Raw genomic sequence first — 19,498 nt, 5'->3', positions numbered from 1 at the left:
CGTAGGATTGCTTTAAAAGTTGAATGTGTAAAATTAAGTAGTAATAGCTTGTACTTACACAGCCAGTCGGTGTTCTGAGCCCTTTACATAAAACGGCTCATTGTGTCCTCACCACTGTTACTCTGCAGACGGTACTGTCATCACCTCCGTCTCATGATAGACATGAGGCAATGTGGAACAGTAAGTTGCACAAGGTCACACAAGTCCTGAATATATTTGACCTGGGACTTGAATCATTCGGAAGGCTCCAGAGTCCGGGCTGTTTAATTCCTCACTCAAGCCAGTGGCCACAGCAGCATCAAGAAGGAGAGCTACAACTCATTGAGGGCTTATTACCATATATGAGGTGCTATGCTAAGTGCTTCACAGGCACCAGCTCATGTTCTAAGAGTGCCCTCCACAATTGTTAGCTTTTGTCCTCCTTCCCTCCACTAGAAGAGACCCTGAAGTGAGGACTCATTCCCCAGATGCTGATATGAAGCCCCCTGACTTCAGATGACCTTACTAGTATTTTGCCTTTTCCTCCCCGAGACAATCACTGCACATATATTTCTTTCTGGATACAAAATATAAGACCCAGCCAGGTTGTTATTTTGCCTGGACTACTGAGGAAATGAGGGCCAGGCCGTAGCAGGTGCAGCTGGCCAGCTTAGACCATCATCTGTCTTGAGATTGCTAGGGACGAAGGGTAGTGCTGTCTTAGCACAGGCTAGAACCTGCTGCAGGCACAAGGAGAAACTTAGGGGCTTTTATAACATGAAAGTCTTTCTCCCCGACCCTGTAATGCACAGGGTACAGCTTTGGCTCTGCAGTGTCACCCACCCTAGAGCACCAACCCCTGTCTAGAACATTCCTCCTCACTGAGGAGCAAAGGAGCATGCATGGAAAAGGATGTACCAGTAACAAAAGCTTCTGCCGGGAAATGACACAGCTTGTTTCTGTTCACATTGAATTGGTCAAGGTAATCACGCGATGGTGCCCGAGCCCGGGTGAGTGGATAAATGTAATCCTACTGTGCGCTCAGCTCAGGAGAACTGGCATTTGGTCGCAATTCTAATAACTGCCACAGGCCCAGACAAAGTTGACTTTCATTGGCTTTATTTGCTGCTCCAGGCCATCTCCTGAGTCCCGGGATGTTTTCTGAAAACTACATCTGTGTCTGCTTTCCAGAGATGTCACCTGTCATTCATTTATTTGTGTGTCAATTTGGCAAATGCTTATTAAGATCTCACTGTGTGCCAGGTATAATGCTGGAGCTTACACAGGCTCAAAAAGTAAGTTGTAAAAGTCTAAAAGTCTACCCTTGAAGAACTCATAGTCTGTTTAGGGGAACACACACACACATACACACACACACACACACGCACAAGGAAATAATGGCAGTGTGAGGCCAAACAATTCAATGTGATCAGTATAATGGAAAAGTCTAGAAATGGTCTGACTGGAGCAGGGTGAAAGAATTGAGGGCTTTGGGCGCACCATAAATGCAAATAAGTTATGACCGCCTTTGAAAATCTTCAGAGCACTCACTAAAATAAGTCTCCCCTCAGCAGGGGACAAATAATAGCATCTTTTAATTGTGAAACCCTTTAAAGTTGGCAAAGCACTTTAACATACCTTGTTCCCCGTCCTGACATGCTCAAGAACCTTGCAAGGGAAGTGGGAGAGGTTTTGTCCACCCATCAACCCAGCAACAAATGATGGGGCATGCAGTTGTGTCTTTCCAACCCTCTTGTTTCTGCCCCCACTCATCCCACATCTGGTTTAAACCATGGCCGCTTCTGCGTGACGCTTGCTGCAGCCTGGGGGTGGGCAGTTAAATGGCCTCCCTGAAAAATTAATGAAGTAAGGCAGTGACCTTCCTGGCTGGATGCTTCCCTCTTGTGATCCACTTCATTTTTTAGAGGCCAGAGCAGCGTTTCCCTTCTGAGCAGCTGCGTGGGGGAGCTGCCCCGGTTCCTGCACTGACTCCCTGAAGGACACTTGTCACCTGGGCCCTTCCTCCTCTCCGGCACTCACAGCCCGGCTCCGGACGCGGCCCTCGCCCTGGGGAGTTCCGGGTCACTGCAGCACAGTGATGGGACTCTTGCCACGTTTTGTCAAGAAGCCGCATTCTCAGATGCGCAGCCTCACCCAGGCACTACCCACACGCGGAGCGAACCTCGCTGCCGAGGCCCGGGTGCTTAAGAGACACGGGGAATATTTCGTGCATGTTGTGGCTCATCTCGCGAATGTGTCTCATACAGCCTGCCAACAGCAACGAAATAATTCCCAGTGTTTCTGCTCTCTCTCTCTCTTCTTTTCCTTGCAGAGTAGAAATCCCTTTTGTGTTTCAGATGATGCAGTCTGGCCTAGTCCACGGCCTGGCGTTCTGGTTCGACGTGGCCTTTGTCGGATCTCTGTATGTATCACCTGCCCCCCCCCCCACCAGCCCTGCTGTGGCCCATGGCATCCTCTACTACATGTAATCGTGACTTTAAGATGTTTTAAAGTTAACTTCAACAACCGTAATATTCATTTCTCTAGGTTTCCCAAAACTAAAGCACTGATGCAAACAGAACTTTTAGATTTTAGGGCAAAGTCGAAATGAGACAGCCCTGGCTAAAACCCTGTAAAAAACCTCTTAGGCCAGTTAGATTGGGATTTGAAGACATGAGAAAGGATCTGGGCTTCATTGGTCCTCTTGGTCACTTCCAGAACAGGTGGTGGGAAGGACCCCCAAGCCCCTGCCTTGGCTGCCCTCGTGGCATCCCGGCTATAAAACGTCCTGTGTCTGAGTGTGCCTGGAATCACACTTTGCCCCTCTCTGGTTCACAATTTCAGCTTCTCAGACCAGATCGTCTCCTTAAGTACCAGGCAGGTGTGTAGTACTAATGCCAACTGCGACATCAGGTGACATCTCCATCATGTACCTGTTTCCCCTCCCAAAAAGATTAGAAAATTTCAGGGAAAAGAGGAGAAAGACCACCTACAACTTGACTGTCGATGTCTGGCATTCCTTGGCAGGGCTGCGCCATTACCAGGACGCCCAAGTCTCTGCTCTGCCCCTGACTCCCCTGCCCTCCTGCCAGGCTTTCTCGTACTCTCTGACTAGGAAAGACCTTGCTCTGGGTCACATGATCAGGAGAAAGGAAAACTTTTGCAGTACGCTCTCCTTTACTCCTCATAAAAACATCCAGGCCCATCATTGTATCTGCAGAGAGAGAAGTGCCCATGGGGCTGTGATAAAGCTTGGGGTGCTTGGGGGGCTCCGGGAGGAGGGGATCCTCTGGCAGCCTCATCTGGGCTGACAATCAGACAGAAAGAAGAGGATATGCAACTCATTCCTACACCACACAAGCATATTTGTTCAAGGGATCCATGCATTTGTTTCTCAGACTTTCCCCCAGTGAATTTGTTCATGCAGGAGCAAGCGAGATAAGCTTGACGTGTGGCCTGCTCCAAAGGGAGAATTTCTTTGAAGTTAAATGCTTTATCCTAAAAAGCTTTCAAAAATTTGCATCCTACTCCATAATATGCCTGAGTACATTTTGATCCAGAAGTGGTTTATATCACTCACTTAGCAGTTCTCTTTTGTGAAAATCTTCAAGTCAAAATCGACCCTGTCAAAATCTTCAAGTCAAAATCGACCCTGTGGGAGTACCTGTACTCCATCCAAGCCAGCAGCACGGCCTGAGCCCAGGACAGGTGACCTTGGTGTTAGAGGCACAGCCAGATGTTCTCCCCTCTTCGTGAGAAAGGAAGAATGTCCACTGAAACATTCACACAGTCATGTGCATGTCTGAGCTGGGAGGACCGTAGAGACCATCTGCTCCAGGAGCTTCTCTGGCTTCCAGAAGCCCCTTCTGTTTGCCTGAACCAGGCTGGCAGAGGACAGTTAGGATGCCAGCCTCCAGACTTCTCACCTTGACAGATGCTTTTCAAACAAATCATCTCCCAATTTAACTCTGTTACTGGTTGGGCTTCTAACAAACTTTGATTCAGAAGCACAAGATTGATAGAGTGGCCAAGTCTATGGATTTGAAGCCTGGCTCTCCAGCTGTCCTCTGTGTGACCTTGGGCGAGTCCTTTAACCTCTCTGGGCCAACCTCATTGAGGTGTAGTAGAGACTCAGTGGGATAATCTGCATAAGGCTCTTGGTACAGTACCCAGCACATGGTAGTTAAATTGAGCTATCCTTATCTTTAAAGGATTCCGTGAGTCAAAAACCCTAGAAACCAGCCCTCATCCCAAGTCCCCAGTCCAATCCATTAAATACAGGCCTGGAACATAATTGGCTTTTAACTCTCTTCTTGCCCCACAGGGTAACCGTTTGGCTGTCAACAGCCCCAACGGAGCCTCTGACTCATTGGTATCAGGTGCGGTGTCTTCTTCACACTCCTCTCTTTGCCAAAGAAGGAGAGACCCTCTCAGGGAGAGTGCTCTTTGTAGCCAACAGACGGTAAGCAGGAAAGTACAGGCGAGTTACCATCTCTGCTTTCTGCCCTGTGACAGGGAAGGGGGTGCAGGAGGCGGGAGCATTTCTAGGGCCTCGAAATGGACAGCATGATTTACAAAAGCCTGGCTGACCTTGCCAGGTGCACTCAGCTACCCAGCCAGCTGGCACTCAGGGCGGCAGGGACAGGGAACTTGGGATTAACTCAGGTGCGGCAGTCCCCACCTGACCGCTGCCACCAAGGGAAGGGCATCCATCCGCTCACGGGCACGCTTGCCAAAGGCTCAAATTATCAAGTGCTTTAAATCTGATGTCAGCTTCCTGGCTTTGCTTGCAGCCAGCCACACACCCCCAAATTTAGTACAGTAACATCGATCTGTACCCCAGGGGGAAACGCACTGCAGGGGCGGTGCGCGGTGTGTCAGGCAGGACTGGCTGCTTCCCTCTGGTAATGGATTTCACGAGGTCTCAGCAACAATTACTTTGATTTATCTCATTTTTAAAATGCTCCGTTTTCTTTTACCTTCTCGGAGCTTCTCCCAGGTGAATCAGGAGAAAGGAATAGCAGAGTGGTTCAAGGACTCTCAGGATGTTAAGGGTACTCAGAGGTCATCTCACTCAACTTTCTCCACCCCCCCCTCCCCTCTCTTGGGCTTGTGTTTGAATACTCCTGTGACAGAGAGCTCACCACCTCACAAATCAACTCCTCCATTTCTGAAGTCTCGATTTCTTTCATTACAAAAACCTTGCACACTCACATGTACATTCAAAGCTACAAAAGTGTCTAGAGTCCATACACACTGCCACCCATGGCCCTACCCCCAGGTGTGACCCCGTGCTCCTTTCAGGTGGTTGGTTGTCCATGCATGTACTAACAAATAACATTGTCGTGGGTCCTTAGTGTTGGTTTATAAGAGGACTAAACCAGCAGCCTCCAACTTAAGTTTTCACTTAGTGGTGAGTCCTGAATCTGCAGATAGATCTGCTTTGTCATTTTAACACGCAGCAGAGGTAGATACACCACATGTTCTTTTAAAAATTTCCCATTGATTCTTAGGTTGCTCAGTGTTTCCCCTTTTTCTGGCCATTGCAAAAAACTCTGCACTCATTATCCTTGAACAGAAAGTTTTCACGATGGCAAGAACATTTCTACATGAGAACCCTAGAAATGGAAACACTAGATCAAAGGTTGTTTGTGTGGTACACTCATGAACACTGCTTTTCTCAGTGGTTGCAGCAACTTCCACTCCCATGCACATTTCCTATGCCGCATGCTACTAGTCTCTATGGGCTTTGCCAATCAAATAGACCCCAAAATCATTTTTAAAAGTCGCATCTGGTTGTTTATATTTCTTTACTATGACGGTTAGTAACTTTTCATATGGTCTTTGGCTATTGAGGTCTGTACTTCAGACATCTCTGATGATTAAAAAATTATGCTCACTGTCAATTCTATATATCACTTCCTCTTATAATTGTACTCATTTACCGTACTTCTGCTTCTGAGGTCTGTTCCAATCTCCAAATGGCAATTGTTTAAATATTTGGAGAGTCCTTCCAAAATCCACCCCCCCACCAGTCTTCCTGTCTGTCGGCTAATATCCTCAGCTCCTCTGAGAGTGATTTTTAAATTGAGATTTTACGTCCTCATCCTCTGGAAATGAATCCAGTTCATGGAACTTTTCTGGAAACAATTTACAAGAAAGGCGATCCTGTGACTGGAGACACATGGCAGCCTTCCTGCGGTAGGCTTTCCTCACCTCCCATTCGCTCTCCCCCCACCCTTCCTGTGCACTTTCCTTACCTCCTCCCTGTGCGCTCTCTTTACCCCTCCCCACGCGCTTTCCTTCACCACCACCCCCCTCCTTACCCCTCCCACGTGCTCTCCTTACCCCCCTCCCCGTGCACTCTCCTCCCCCCTCCTTCCCCTAAGGTCTCTCCTTCCCCCTCCTGGTATGCTCTCCTTACCCCCTCTTCCCTTGCGCTCTCCTTCCCTCAGCTCACTCTCTTTCCCCCACCCCGCGCACTCCCCCCTCCACTCTGGCCCTCTCCTCCCCTCCTTTCCCCAGCTCACTCTCCTCCCCCAGCCTCCCCCCCTCTCCTCCCCCTTGCCCTCTCCTCCCCCCCTCCCCCTCCTTCCCCCCAGCTCGCTCCCCTCCCCCACCCCCACCCTCTCCTCCCCCTCCTTCCCCCAGCTCGCTCCCCTCCCGTGCACCGCAGAGGCAGCGTGCTTCCTGGCAAACGTGGCTCCCCTGCGCTTCTTCAGGTGGTTGTAGGGTGCTGCCGCCCTGGGCACAGCCCTGCCCAAGAGCCCCGGCCGCCCGATCCCTGCACAGGATGTTACAAACAAGGAGTAAAACTCTTCTATTCCAGAAAATGCTCCTTGTCTTCAGGGCCTGTATTTTGGAGAGTGCGCCCTGGGGTGTGCCAGTCCTGGCTCTTGCTTCTCTTTGCACTTCTGTGCTTTTCCCCACGTGGCTTACAACCAATCTCAAGTGCTTTCATAGCCCTGAGTTACATACTTACATAGCCCTAAGTTACAGATGGCAGATTAGATCTTTCTCTCGGTTTTACAGAAAATGAGGTCTGTGGCCTTCAGTGTCTTTCTGCTCTGCTTTTTGGGGATGGCTTCCAGAAGGAAAAGTAGAAAATGCTGATTTATACCATGTTCATCCTAGAAGTTACACATTTCTTCCTAAATCCTCATAAACCATCTATTTAATGACCAGTTCTACAGGAAAAAAAAAATTGCTAAGAAGCAAGGAGCAGTAGCCAACATCAGCCTAGAGCTTGGACTTGCCTTTTCTGCTCAACATTCTTTGGCCTTCAAATATTTATATTTTAAGGTACCTTAGGGTATAATTAAGTGAGTGAATTTAAATCCTCTTATTGTTTCATTAATTTTTCTAGCACATCTTGGGTTGCATCCTCATCAGTCATATTTTTCTACCCCCTTCTCCCTTCTCCCTAATAGGTAAGAAAAAGGCAGACCAGTCACCTCACAGACCTGTGCCATGACTCCTGGGCTCTCTAGCCCTCTGTCCCTTTCCTAAAGCATCAGTGTTCTATTGCTATTATTTGTCTTTATGCATGCTTCCCAAAAAGAAGGCCTCAGTCGCATTCTGTGATGTATCCCTCCTCACTTCATACGTTTCAGAGATCCAGCCGGGAGGTAGAATGACCACCTGAATGAAGAAGTCATAACTGGTGGTCCTTCTCTTAGTAAGAATTTCATCCGGCACAGTTGAAAGAAGACAGAGATACTGCGGCCTCACAGTACTCTGCAGCAGGAAGAAAGGGCAGGAGGTGGGAGGCGGGAGGCGGAGGGGGGAAGATCTTAATCCTGGTAGACCAGAACCCTGGTGCAGTGATAGAGGCCAGGTTTGGGAGTCTGACATATCCTGGCTCTGTCCAGTCTCCTCTGCATGCTGGTTGGTGCTTGAGTGATCTTGGGCAAGTTAATGAATTTCTCTAATGAATTGATAGTAATTGTGTCACCAGGCCTTGGCAGATGTTAAGGGAGAGAACAGTATAGTCATCAGTACACAGCAGGTCCATGGAAAATCTTAGTTGCATTTATTCCTGCCTTGTTCTCTTTTTTACACTCATTATATCTCATCAGTTTTTCTTTGAAAATTATTATCTTTCTTGGTATTTTCTGCAAACCCCAGCACTTCCTGAATGTCCATGCTTTTGATGCTCTTCTCAGTAAGATGCTACTTGTCTGTCCTGCCTTTCGATAGGATCTCCTCCTTCCTTATTGTCAAATATTCCTTTTAAACTCTGGCCTCCTGGGAGAACGTGTGCAGCCACACGGGTGTGACAATGGCTGCCCTTTTCTTCCCAGCCAGGACCGTTTATGATTGTATTGTTAGCATTTCATTTTCCACAGTCTTCCATCATTCTGGAGGTGCCATTCATTTCACTGCTCAGGACAATCAAACAGAACTCACCTTTCTTATGGACTTACTTTATGAGATTTATATCCCTCTGATTCACAGACATGGTGTCCATGAAGTCTTGTGGTCATGTGCACCTCTGAGTAAAAACATTATATGTATGTGTCCCCCAAGTATGCTAGCATTTATCTTTTAATTATGGGAATGTACTACAGTAATAATAGAAAGCATAAGATGAAGAGCTCGATATAGAGATATATACATACATATGTATGTATATACATTTATATACTATAGACACACACATGCATAGGCATGTCTCTGTGTATATATATACACATAGAAATTTATGTAGCGTGTATTTTATAAAATACAAAAATAGAAATAAAAGAATGAATGGAGGAAAAAAAACAAATACACGTAGGCTGATTTTGGGTCTAGCTCAGCCACTTACCCTGGGCCAAAATTTTTTGGAACGTAACTTAAAACTTTTGGATCCCTGTGAGGGTCTGCTGTACTCAGGTTTGCCAGGGAATTTGGCTTACAGAGACTTTAATGAGCTTTGTTTTATGAAACTAGAAGAAATGCTGACCAAAGTGCTAAAAGCTTTGGAAGCTCCAAGTACTGCTCCTAATGGTCATCACGAAACTGCTTCATCTCACACTCCACTTTACTTGGGCCAAATATCTATATGTTCGGGCAGCTGCATTTACTTGGGCAAATATCTATAGTTCAGGAACTATAGGGGGAAGCTTTTGGGCCTGATTAGGTGCAGAGAAGTAATAGTATTTGCTGGCACAGCTTTACGTGACATTTCTTTGTTACTCAGTGTTACTCAGATTCTTCTAGCTCTGACCCTTGTGTCCAACACACGGTGGGTTTTATTCAATCATGTTGTACAACATAGACTCTTACTGAACCATCCCAGCTTAGCAAACCCTCAAAAAGTGGGTGAGCATAACACATACCTTAACTCTTATTTTATTTTTAAAGATTTTATTTATTTATTTGAGAGAGAGCACACACAAAGAGAGCAGGACAAGCAGACTCCATGCTGAGCAGGGAGCCCAATGTGACATTTGATCCTAGGACCTCCTGAGATCATGACCTGACCCAAAGGCAGATGCTTAACCGAATGAGCCACCCAGGCACCCCTCCACATACCTTAACTCTTAGCTGCTAATTAGAATCCAATATTTACCTCACAGATTCACTAGTGTTCAGTGAACAATTGTATTCACTTACTAGGCCTGAAGAAATTAAAAATCAGAGCTTAGTATTTTCTTCTATACCCCAGTGTATCATCCTTCATCCTCCCTGGGGCATGTTCAGTCAAACCCCACTGAAGAACACTGGTCTGAGGTCCATGCCACTGAAGTTCTTGCTCTTTCCTTCACCTATCACTAACCCCTCAGTGACTTGGGCCAATTTCTCCCCAAGCTTCCTGCCACTTCTGCTTCTCTATCCCTTTCTTTCTTGATGGTCAGCACTAAGCCTCTCCTTCTACTATAGCTTTTGTGTTCTACCAAGATAAAATTATCATGAATTACCACAGTCTCTAGAAAAATACGTCCTGCATTTGTTGTTCTCAAGTTTCCAATCTCTGCTTGATTACAAAAGAAATATTGGTATATATGAAGCAATGATTTCACACTCAATCCTTGAACTAAAGTATGTCCCCACTTATGTCACTTGCTCCATCTCTGTAGACTTTAAATGACTAAGTCTGGCAAAGAACTAGGTTTTTTTTTTTTTAATACACATTTCCACATAACTGGTTCAAAAGAATTAACAGTTATTAAGGATCCTGTATGGACAGTCTTGAAAGATTGTCCATTATTGATTGCTTTATAAATGTTGCACATTGAGTTGAGGCAGTTGGCCTCCTGGGTATCATGACACGAGAATGACACTGCTCCTGGGATAGAAGAGTGCATGATTTTTCTGCAGTCTTAGGGAAGGGCACATTCTCTCTTGGTTAGGTGAATCACGATCAAATTAGCCAGCCTAACCATCCTCCCCATGCATGCCCCCCCTCACCCCCAGCACAGAAAAGCTTTGAGAACAAAGCTCAGCTTTCACTCACCAAGCTGAGCCATGACATAACATGACATGACATGAAACTCTTTTTGCTGTCCCTTAGGGAAGATAGGCCTCTGCTGATGGGTAAAGAAGAGGAGTGGGTTGAGAAAAGTCAGTATAAAGTGACAGTGTTGGGATCCCTGGGTGGCGCAGCGGTTTGGCGCCTGCCTTTGGCCCAGGGCGCGATCCTGGAGACCCGGGATCGAATCCCACATCGGGCTCCCGGTGCATGGAGCCTGCTTCTCCCTCTGCCTGTGTCTCTGCCTCTCTCTCTCTCTCTCTCTCTCTGTGACTATCATGAATAAATAAATAAAATCTTTAAAAAAAAAAAAAGTGACAGTGTTGTCTTATCTAGCGTTCTGAGAAGGAACCTGCTATGACCACACTGGGGGCCAAGCAGTTCTCCCTTATGCCCTGCACACCTCCACGAATGCACATATTTGCACAGACCTCAGGGGTCCTCCATTTCTGCTTTAAGTCCTATGGTAATTACTTCAAATACTGTCAGGAAGGTATCTTTCCTTTGGGAAAAATATGCAAGTGTGTCCCCCACCCCTACCCCCGATTTCTCAGCCTTTGTCAGCCTCCAGCAGAGGCTGCCTCTCCTAAGGAGCTCATGGTCTCCATGTCTCACTCTCCCAGCATCTACCTTAAAAGATCACAAATGCAGTGAGCCACTGGATGTGAGTATCACAGAAGAAACATTTTGCAAAAAGTAGTTCAGAGTCAATTATATGAGTTGAAACAGAATCAAAGGACATTGCTGATTTTTTTTATTTTTCTGTATGCCCATCTTTCCCCCTTACTTTGACCCCAATAAAATCCACAACTGGAGCTATGGGTTTCCCAGGATCTGACATTATACTTAAGGCCTTCCAAGGTCACTATTGGTAATGACAGGGTGGGAAGTAATTTCTGGAATTTGAAACAGAAGCCAAACAATCAAGGAAATGGAAATTAAAATAATCAGTAATATGTTAACCCCAAACTTGTAAAATATTAAGGATCAGAAGATGTATAATGAAATTAACGCTTTTATACTTGGTGGGTGAGGAACTAATTCAGTCCATTTCCTGGAAGATGTTTTAGCCGTAGGTGTTGGCAACCTTAAGTGTCTGTGTACTATAGCCTGATGAGTCTAACACGAAGAACTTATTCTTTTTTTTTTTTTCGAAGAACTTATTCTAAGGAAATAATTACTGATAAGACATGAAGATGTATTACAAGAAGGTCCTTTGCAGCAGAATTTCTATTGTAAAATTAGATTTTTTTTTGCTGTAAGTAATATATTGGGACATGTTTATGTTTATAAAAATATAAATAAGTGACAGTGGGGAATTATTAAATACATTGTGCTATATCCATATAATGCTACTGAAACATATACTGTCAAGAAGTATAGGATAGGGGTGCCTGGGTGGCTCAGTCAATTAAGTGTGAGGTCATGATCTCAGGGTCCTAGGATGGACCCCACATCAGACTCTCTGTTCAGGGAGGAGTCTGCTTCTCCCTTTCCCGCTGCCCCTCCCACCATTCATGCTCTCTCTCCCAAATACATTTTTTAAAAAATAATTCTAGGATAAATGCTCACATTAAATCAAATTAGGAGATATGAAAGAATATTTTAGATGATTTTATTATTGACATTTATAAAAATGATAGGAGGAAAAATACCTGGTAGGAAAATACTCTATAGTGTTAGCTAGAAGATTCTTTGTCCAGTGATGTTATGGATTATTTTATTTAATTTCTGTTTTTCTTTATTTTTCAGTTCTACAGTAAATATGTAACACTTTATAATCTGAAGAAATAACATTTATTGTTGAATACATGTGACTAATAAAAATCCCATAAACATAGTCCCTTCAAATTAGTCATCAAAGGTAACATCCTATTAGCTGTTCTTAGCCAGTTCTCACTGGAATTACATGAATCTTCATCTGAGGCCTCTTAAAATCAATCACATTTGTTAACTGTTTGATGTCAGTTTGAGATTTTATCTTATCCAGTCTTTGCACAATTATTGCTTTGGTAGCTCAAAGGGTAACCCATAAAGTGCATCTATTAGTTAAAGCCATTTCTGTCATTGCTGTTGGTAAAACCAGAAATATCATTAATTTTGTAATTTTTTAGATCAAGAGATTTTAACTATCAGACTCTTCTAACAAATATATTAGTAGCATCTAGATAAACACACACAGACATATGCAAGATGCCAACCATGCACTCTCAAAACCCTCATGAAGTAGGTAGGTATGTGTAGAGGGTGCCCTCAGTGTTTATGAAAAGGTAACCTGCCTTGTCAAATGATGGTTTTTTTTATTTTTGTTTCTTTTCTTTCTCCTCCTTCTTCTCCTCCTCCTTCTACTCTTCCTCCTTCTTTCTTTCTCTTTTCTTTCTTTCTTTCCTTTCCTTTCCTTTCCTTTCTTTCCTTTCCTTTCCTTTCCTTTCTCTCTTTCTTTCTTTCTTTCTTTCTTTCTTTCTTTCTTTCTTTCTTTCTTTCTTTCTTTCTTTCTTTCTCTCTTTCCTTTCTTTTTGGTGTGTTTTCTACCATACAGACAGAGCTATGACATTCAGATTGTGGCGCTGGTAAACCAGACGGGCTTCAGATCTGGGAACATCCTCGATTTAAAGAATCCTTTCTTTAGGTAAGAAGTGCTTTCATCCATTTCACACCTATGTATATAAAATCTCAACTGACCGTATGACCACGTAAAGAGGTTCAGAATAATTCCATCATTCCTAAAAGGAAAAAAAAAACAAAAAAACATCTACTCTTCCTCTCCCAGGAGACTTGGATCTTGAGACAGAGTTGAATGTTTTCTGTTCCATTAATTGGAATTCAGTATGTAATAATCTGATCCTGAACCAACCAACACTGGAGAGTCCTACAAAGTGAACTCTCGTTCCAAATGAGCTATAATGACTATGTGATCTCAGGCAAAGTCACTTTCTTCTGACACTTGGTTTTCTCATCTACAAAATGTGAAGTTGAAATCTGGACTCCTCTGACATTCTCTCACTAACAGATGATTTTACATCGCAGTTATTCCAATATATCTAAAACGTGAAGTCCATTGAAAGTATGTTTTTGAGACATTTTTTGAAATCATGTAAGTCAGGACATACCTCTTCTTAGAAGTCATGCAGATTTTATCTGATACAAAGAACTTGCCACAGTGAGATGGACATGACAGATGTTTCTGGAAAAACTCTCCATCTTTATACCTAGTTAATATGGGCCTGCTACTCATGAATAAATAAATAAATTCGTTTAAAAAAAATATATGGGCCTGCTAAAAATCCACACAGGAAGTCAACCCCACAAAGCCACTGGACACTGTCATTCTTGACTTCCTTATTTAAAAAAAAGGATCTTCTCTCATATTATAATGTCTCTCAAGGCTTTATTCAAAGCATCATGTCTCTATAGTACTGAAAAGCATAAAGAGAAGAAAAAACACAGGAAAGCAAACCAGGAGTTCTTTGGCAGAGATGAGAAAATGCAATTGTCACCTTGAAGCATAGGAGGAAAAACACAGACAAGGCTGCCATTGTTTATGTTGTATGCAAGCTGTTACACATAGTAATTGTCACATATTTAAGACCTATTGCCATTTAGGGATATGGATGCTATCTTTAATTCTGAAAGAAGAGGGGAGTTCCCCCTCCCATCCCCCTATGCAATCCTGTCATGTAAAATCAAGGGCACAGATTGTGGCCTCAACATGCTGATTGACTGTTCACTAGGACAATTTGACCTGCTTAGGCCTCAGTCTTCTCATCTGTGAAATGGGATGAGCAACATAATAATGTCCATACCATGTCCAAGTACTTAACAGTTGTCATAATTGGTGTTTAATAGCTAGTTTCCTGTCTTTCTCCCTTTTCTTACTGATCTCTGTATTCCTACTCTCTCAGTAAGTAAATAGACAATGATCTGTAGTTCATTCCAGACAGAATCATTTGGATTTGGGAATAAAAATGAATTTTTGTAGGATTTCAAAAACCCACCTTTTCAGTGCAAGAACCATGTAAACTAGTAACTCTTGAGTCTTGCTGCTACACAATGGTTGTGGTCAAAGTGAGGGCAAGTCCAGGTCGAGTGACACTCAAGGTGGCCATAGCACTGTCAAAACGGACAGACTCTTGAGTGGAGGTGTGAGGGCAGTGGATGCCTTTCCTTTTCCCTTCTCTCACTCAGCACCAAGACTGACTGACATTGAATTCATTCAGTAGATAAGGGTGCTTAAAAATATGACTCCCCTGGGAATTCCAGATCTTGATTTTTTTTTCACCAACCCTTTCCTAATGTATAGGCCTCAGTGTCCTCACTGAAAGTGTGTGCTAAATGACCCAAGTCTTTGAAGAGCACCTAGCATGTAGTAGATGCTCAGTTAAGTGTTCAGCTGTAACACCCTTCTTTTGTCCACCAACCCCCCATCAACTCCAATCTCCTAATGAGCATTAAGAAGCAAGCAGCACAGGTGTGTGAGTATGTGTGTGTGTGTGTGTGTTGGGAAGAACTAAAATAAGTGATATCATCCAGAGGAATTATTGGTAATTTACTACCAAGCTAAATAACTTTCTGTCTGCCTGCTTTTTATTCTACCTATTTTTAGAGCACAATAGACTTACACAGAAAAACAAAAGCTTCATTTTCAGCTTTTGGCTGATCGCTGATACCACCTAAAAACATCTAATGTGGCGTGCTAAAAACATCTCAAGATCAACAAGTTAATTACTCAAAACATGAATATCTACCATTAAATGTAATGCACAGGTTTCTGCTTTTCCTTAGGCAGGGTGGAGAGACCTTCATTTTGATTATTCATTATTTTAAGATAATTTGAAAATAAAAGCAGGGCTAACAGATGTTGCTAAAAGCGAGCAAAGGGACAAAATGACTTCATCGGCAAGGGAAAGCTTTCTGGTAACCCAGAAGAATCTCCAAGGACTGTGAGGCCAGTCCATCATACGGGTCCCACAGAGTGTGTGCCTGGATCTGGCTAGGTTGTAGAAATGCAGCAGCGACCAGGGCAGACGTAGTCCCTGCCTTCATGAAGCTCAAATTGTTGTGGGAGGGGAGTGGGTCTTAAGTAGCTAACTGCATGCTTAGTTCTGTCATCATAACTGCAATGAGTGATGTATAGGAAGAGTAGGGGATGCCAAGAGAGCATTGATGAGGAGACCTAGACCAGAGTTAATCCGTAACACCCACCACTGGTACCCCAAACCCAGGAGTAGCTGGAGAACCCTGTGGTACTTGGTGGCAAAGTCCTATGGAAACTTGAGACCTTAAGCAGATATGCCCACTTCAAAGAAGCCTTCCAAGGCCAAGGGTGGCTTAGGGTGTCCCTGTCACATCACTCAGAGCCCTGTGAAGACACCGCTTTTAGAACACTTGGATGACTATGTCTCAGTCATTGGTTTATTTGTCTGCAACCCCTCATCCCTTGAGCACAAGGTCTTGCCTGCTGCCATTTGTAACAGTGTGACATTTGATGAATGGGTGAATGAATGTGGCCCCAGGGGGCTCCTGAATGGCCCCAGAGAACTGAGTTTGCAATCAAACTGCTATGGCCCAAAGAGCATTTATTCTCCTATGCTGCTGCGAAGAGCCCAGGCTCTATCCCATTCACAGTGTCTCACAAAACAGTTTGATCCTTCTCCCCACCCAGACATTAATTCCTTCAGTTTGCCCAACTTAAATATTGCTTCCCTTCTTGCCTTTTTTTTTTTTCAATCAATTTATTATCTAACCATCCTGTGCCAGGAGCTCTTCTCAGTGCTAAGGTATATAACAGGGAATGAGAGTAGTACAAACTCTCTGCTCTCGTGATTCTAGAAAGTCTTGTGAATTGATAGGTATCCAGACAGACATCAAAAAAGCAATGAAATAAATAAGATAATGTCAGCTAGTAGTAATTTTCCTGAAAAACATAAATAGAGTAATATCCACCTGACCTCAAGATTCTGGATAAACCTGCAGTAACCAGGGCAGTGAGGTAGTGAAGAAAGGATGCCATGCAGATGGATGAAACGGGAAAGAAGTCAGAAACGGACTAACACATTTACAGTCCACTGATTTTCAACAGAGTTGCAAAGATAATTAAATGGAGACGTGACAGTCTTTCAGAAGTGGTACTGGAATGACTGGATATCTAAACGCAATAAAAATAGTGACCTTCCACCCATAGCTCACACTATCTATAAAAATTAACTCAAAAGGGATCTGTGGATTAAAATATAAAACCTAAAAATATAAAACTTTGAGAATAAAATGTAGAAGAAAATCTTTGTGATCTTTGGGTTAGACAAAAATTTCTTAGATATGATGTAATTCCCAAAAAGAGAAAAATGATAAATTGTCATTTATCAAAATTAAAAACTTATCTTTGAAGGACCTATGATGGGAATGAAGAGATGAGTTACAAACTGGGTGAACGTATTAGGAAATCACATTTCTGAAAAAAAAAATAGCATCCAGAATATAAAAAGAATATATGATATAATACTTTCAAAAAATCCCAATAATAAGAAAATGATTTTGTTAAGGGCAAAAGATTTGAACAGACCTTCCACCAAAGAAGATATAATAGCAATTAAGCACACAAAAAAGTGTTCGGCCTCATTCGTCAACAGGGAAATAAAAATTAAAACCTTAATGACATACTGGTACACATCTATGAGAATGGCTTAAAATAAAAATTCAGACATTACCAAGTGCTGGTGAGGATGTGAAGCTATCAGAGTTTTCATTCATTGTTGGGAGGAATACAAAATGGTACAGACACTTTTGAACATAACTCATTTCTTATATTGTTAAAATTGCACTTGCCAGACGACCCAGCAATCTCACTCCTGGGCATTTACACAAGTGAAATGAAACTATATTTGAATGTTTAAGGGAGTTTTACTTATAATCACCCAAACTGGAAACAGTTAGAATGTCTTCCAAATGGAGAATGAATAAACAAACTATGATCCATCCATACAATGACAGGATTTTCAGTAATAAAAAGGAAAGAAATACTGATACATATGATAATACAGATGAGACTCAAATAAATTAAGCTAAAGAAAGTGAAAGAAACTAGGCTCAAAAGTCTACATAATGTGTAATTCCACTTATATAATATTCTGGAAAAGGCAACACTGCAGATACAAAGAATAGCTCTGAGTTGGACTTGAGGAAGGGTTAGCTATGTAGAGATGTGGCAACACTTTAAGGCAATGGAACTTTCTGTATCTTGAATTGTAGTGGTGGCAAGACATGTCTGTATGCATTTGTCAAAACTTGCAGAACTACAATAAAATGGGTGAATTTTACTGTATGTAAATTTTTTTCTCAATTACATGAAAAATTGCAAAAACAAAAAACAAAAAAAACAAAAAACAAAAAAAACCCCACCAAACTCAAAACTGCATAAAGAGATAGCAGAAAACAGAGGGTCAAAAAGTACTAGAGAATGGCAAGACCAGGGATTGGATGTGGGTGTTGTTTACATTGAGTAGTCTGGGAGGCTTCTCGAAAGAGGTGGCAACTGAGTGGCAACTTAAATGTCAGGAAACAACTGTCATGGGCAGATGTGCAAGCAGAGCCTTCTACAAAAGCCCAGTGAGGGCCAACGGCTGAGGTAAAACAAGCCTCCCAGATAGCAAGAAGAGTGAGAAGTCGGTGCTTAGTCTTTGCTGTAAACCTATTTTTAAAAATAGAAAAAGAAAGAAAAGAAAAGAAAAAAAGGAAAGAAAGAAAAAGTTCTTTCAGTGAACAAAAATCTGGATCATCATCTCAGATCTGAATTTAGGCTATGCATAATCAAACTTACTAAATATAGTGGGTAAATATAGATCCAAGGCTGCCCATAAAAACTCCAGGAAGGGCATGGGAGTGGGAAGGGGGACAGGGGAGGGGACGGGGAGGGAGGTGGAAGGCGGAAAGCACAAAACTAGCCTGCCCATGGCTTTGGATCGACGTGGGACTTACTTCCTCAGTATCATAGAAATCACCTTCTCTGTTTTAGGTTTGCTTAGAAGATAGCCCCAAGCCAATCAATAAGTAAAATGAAGGCCCGAGAAGTCCCTCAACGTCCAAGTTCATATTTCATGTTCGAAACATGCACTCTAAGTTTTATGAGGATGATTAGGTTGATTTAAACTCTTTTTTTTTTTTTTTTCCTAACTTGAAATACGCATCCTAAGTTTATTGGCAAGTCTATTTCTTGGTGCTGCTTAGACTGGCTCTTCACAGCTTCCTGCATGTGGCTCAAGAACAAGTTCTTCTCAATTTGTGGTTTCTCTTTATTATGATTTTAGTAAACCCAACAGTGTTGCTTTCAAAGTATTTACAAAGGAAACTTAACAAAACCCTACCTCACGTTTATATGTATGCATATGTATGACACAACACAAGGGCATGCTAGGAGTGAGCTTCTATTTACAATTGTAAGCTGTTTTCACAGGTATTTTCACCAATCAACACTAGTTTCTAGCTGAGCGATGTGTTAAAGAATTTTTGCCTTATTCATGTAATGGAACAATATGATGTCAGGAATGTTCTTCATTGGCAATATTTGATGACTCTTAATGTAGTTAAGGAAATAAAGCTGGAACCTTTGTCACTTCTTTTAGGTTGACAATAAAAATGTACAGTGCGAGATACCAACGAGGCCTCTCTTTTACTTTAAGGCGTTTGTTATATGTCACATGTCAACAGTGATGAAAGATGATCTTTGCAAAGAGCAGGTTTCCCCTGGCCCAGATGACTCTTATAAAAATAGATGTCACATCAGCAGGACAAGTTAATGAAGCCCACGGCCACTGGCTGATGGCAGAGGGGGGTTGGGGGGAGAAACTGGAGTAAACCACAGGGATGTATCCTCACCCACAGCTGGGACCTTTCCCCTCTGCGGCTTTGGCTCACTCTGGCCACTCCGTTTGAAACAGCCTTGCCCGTCTGTCCAGCCCAGCATCCTTCCTACATCACTACGGGGCATCCCTTCCAGTGGACCCTCACCTGCACGCCTTCTGCTGTCCTCCAGGCTCACTCAAAGATGCTTTCCCACCTTTGACACATCTC

General features: G+C 43.1%; 1 protein-coding gene across 2 annotated transcripts in view; it reads left to right on the top strand.

Moving 5' to 3' along the window:
* LOC140640406 (histone-arginine methyltransferase CARM1-like) overlaps positions 1-19,084 on the top strand; it is a 250,059-nt gene extending 230,975 nt beyond the window's left edge. Inside the window, exons 10-13 of one of the 2 annotated variants that reach the window (XM_072839730.1) lie at positions 2,312-2,401; positions 4,304-4,441; positions 12,975-13,064; positions 18,444-19,084. In XM_072839730.1, the coding sequence (XP_072695831.1) occupies positions 2,312-2,401; positions 4,304-4,441; positions 12,975-13,064; positions 18,444-18,453 (328 nt within the window). In that variant the 3' untranslated portion in view covers positions 18,454-19,084. Of the gene's footprint in view, positions 1-2,311; positions 2,402-4,303; positions 4,442-12,974; positions 13,069-18,443 lie in introns of those variants that run through there. The other variant, XM_072839740.1, reaches the window with a different exon arrangement.
* The last annotated feature ends 414 nt before the right edge of the window (positions 19,085-19,498 follow it).

Source organism: Canis lupus, chromosome 1 (genome assembly GCF_048164855.1).
Source record: "Canis lupus baileyi chromosome 1, mCanLup2.hap1, whole genome shotgun sequence".
NCBI classification, from domain to species: Eukaryota; Metazoa; Chordata; class Mammalia; order Carnivora; family Canidae; genus Canis; species Canis lupus.
The sequence above is the reverse complement of the archived record's forward strand: the minus strand, read 5'-3'. Positions and strand labels throughout refer to the sequence as shown.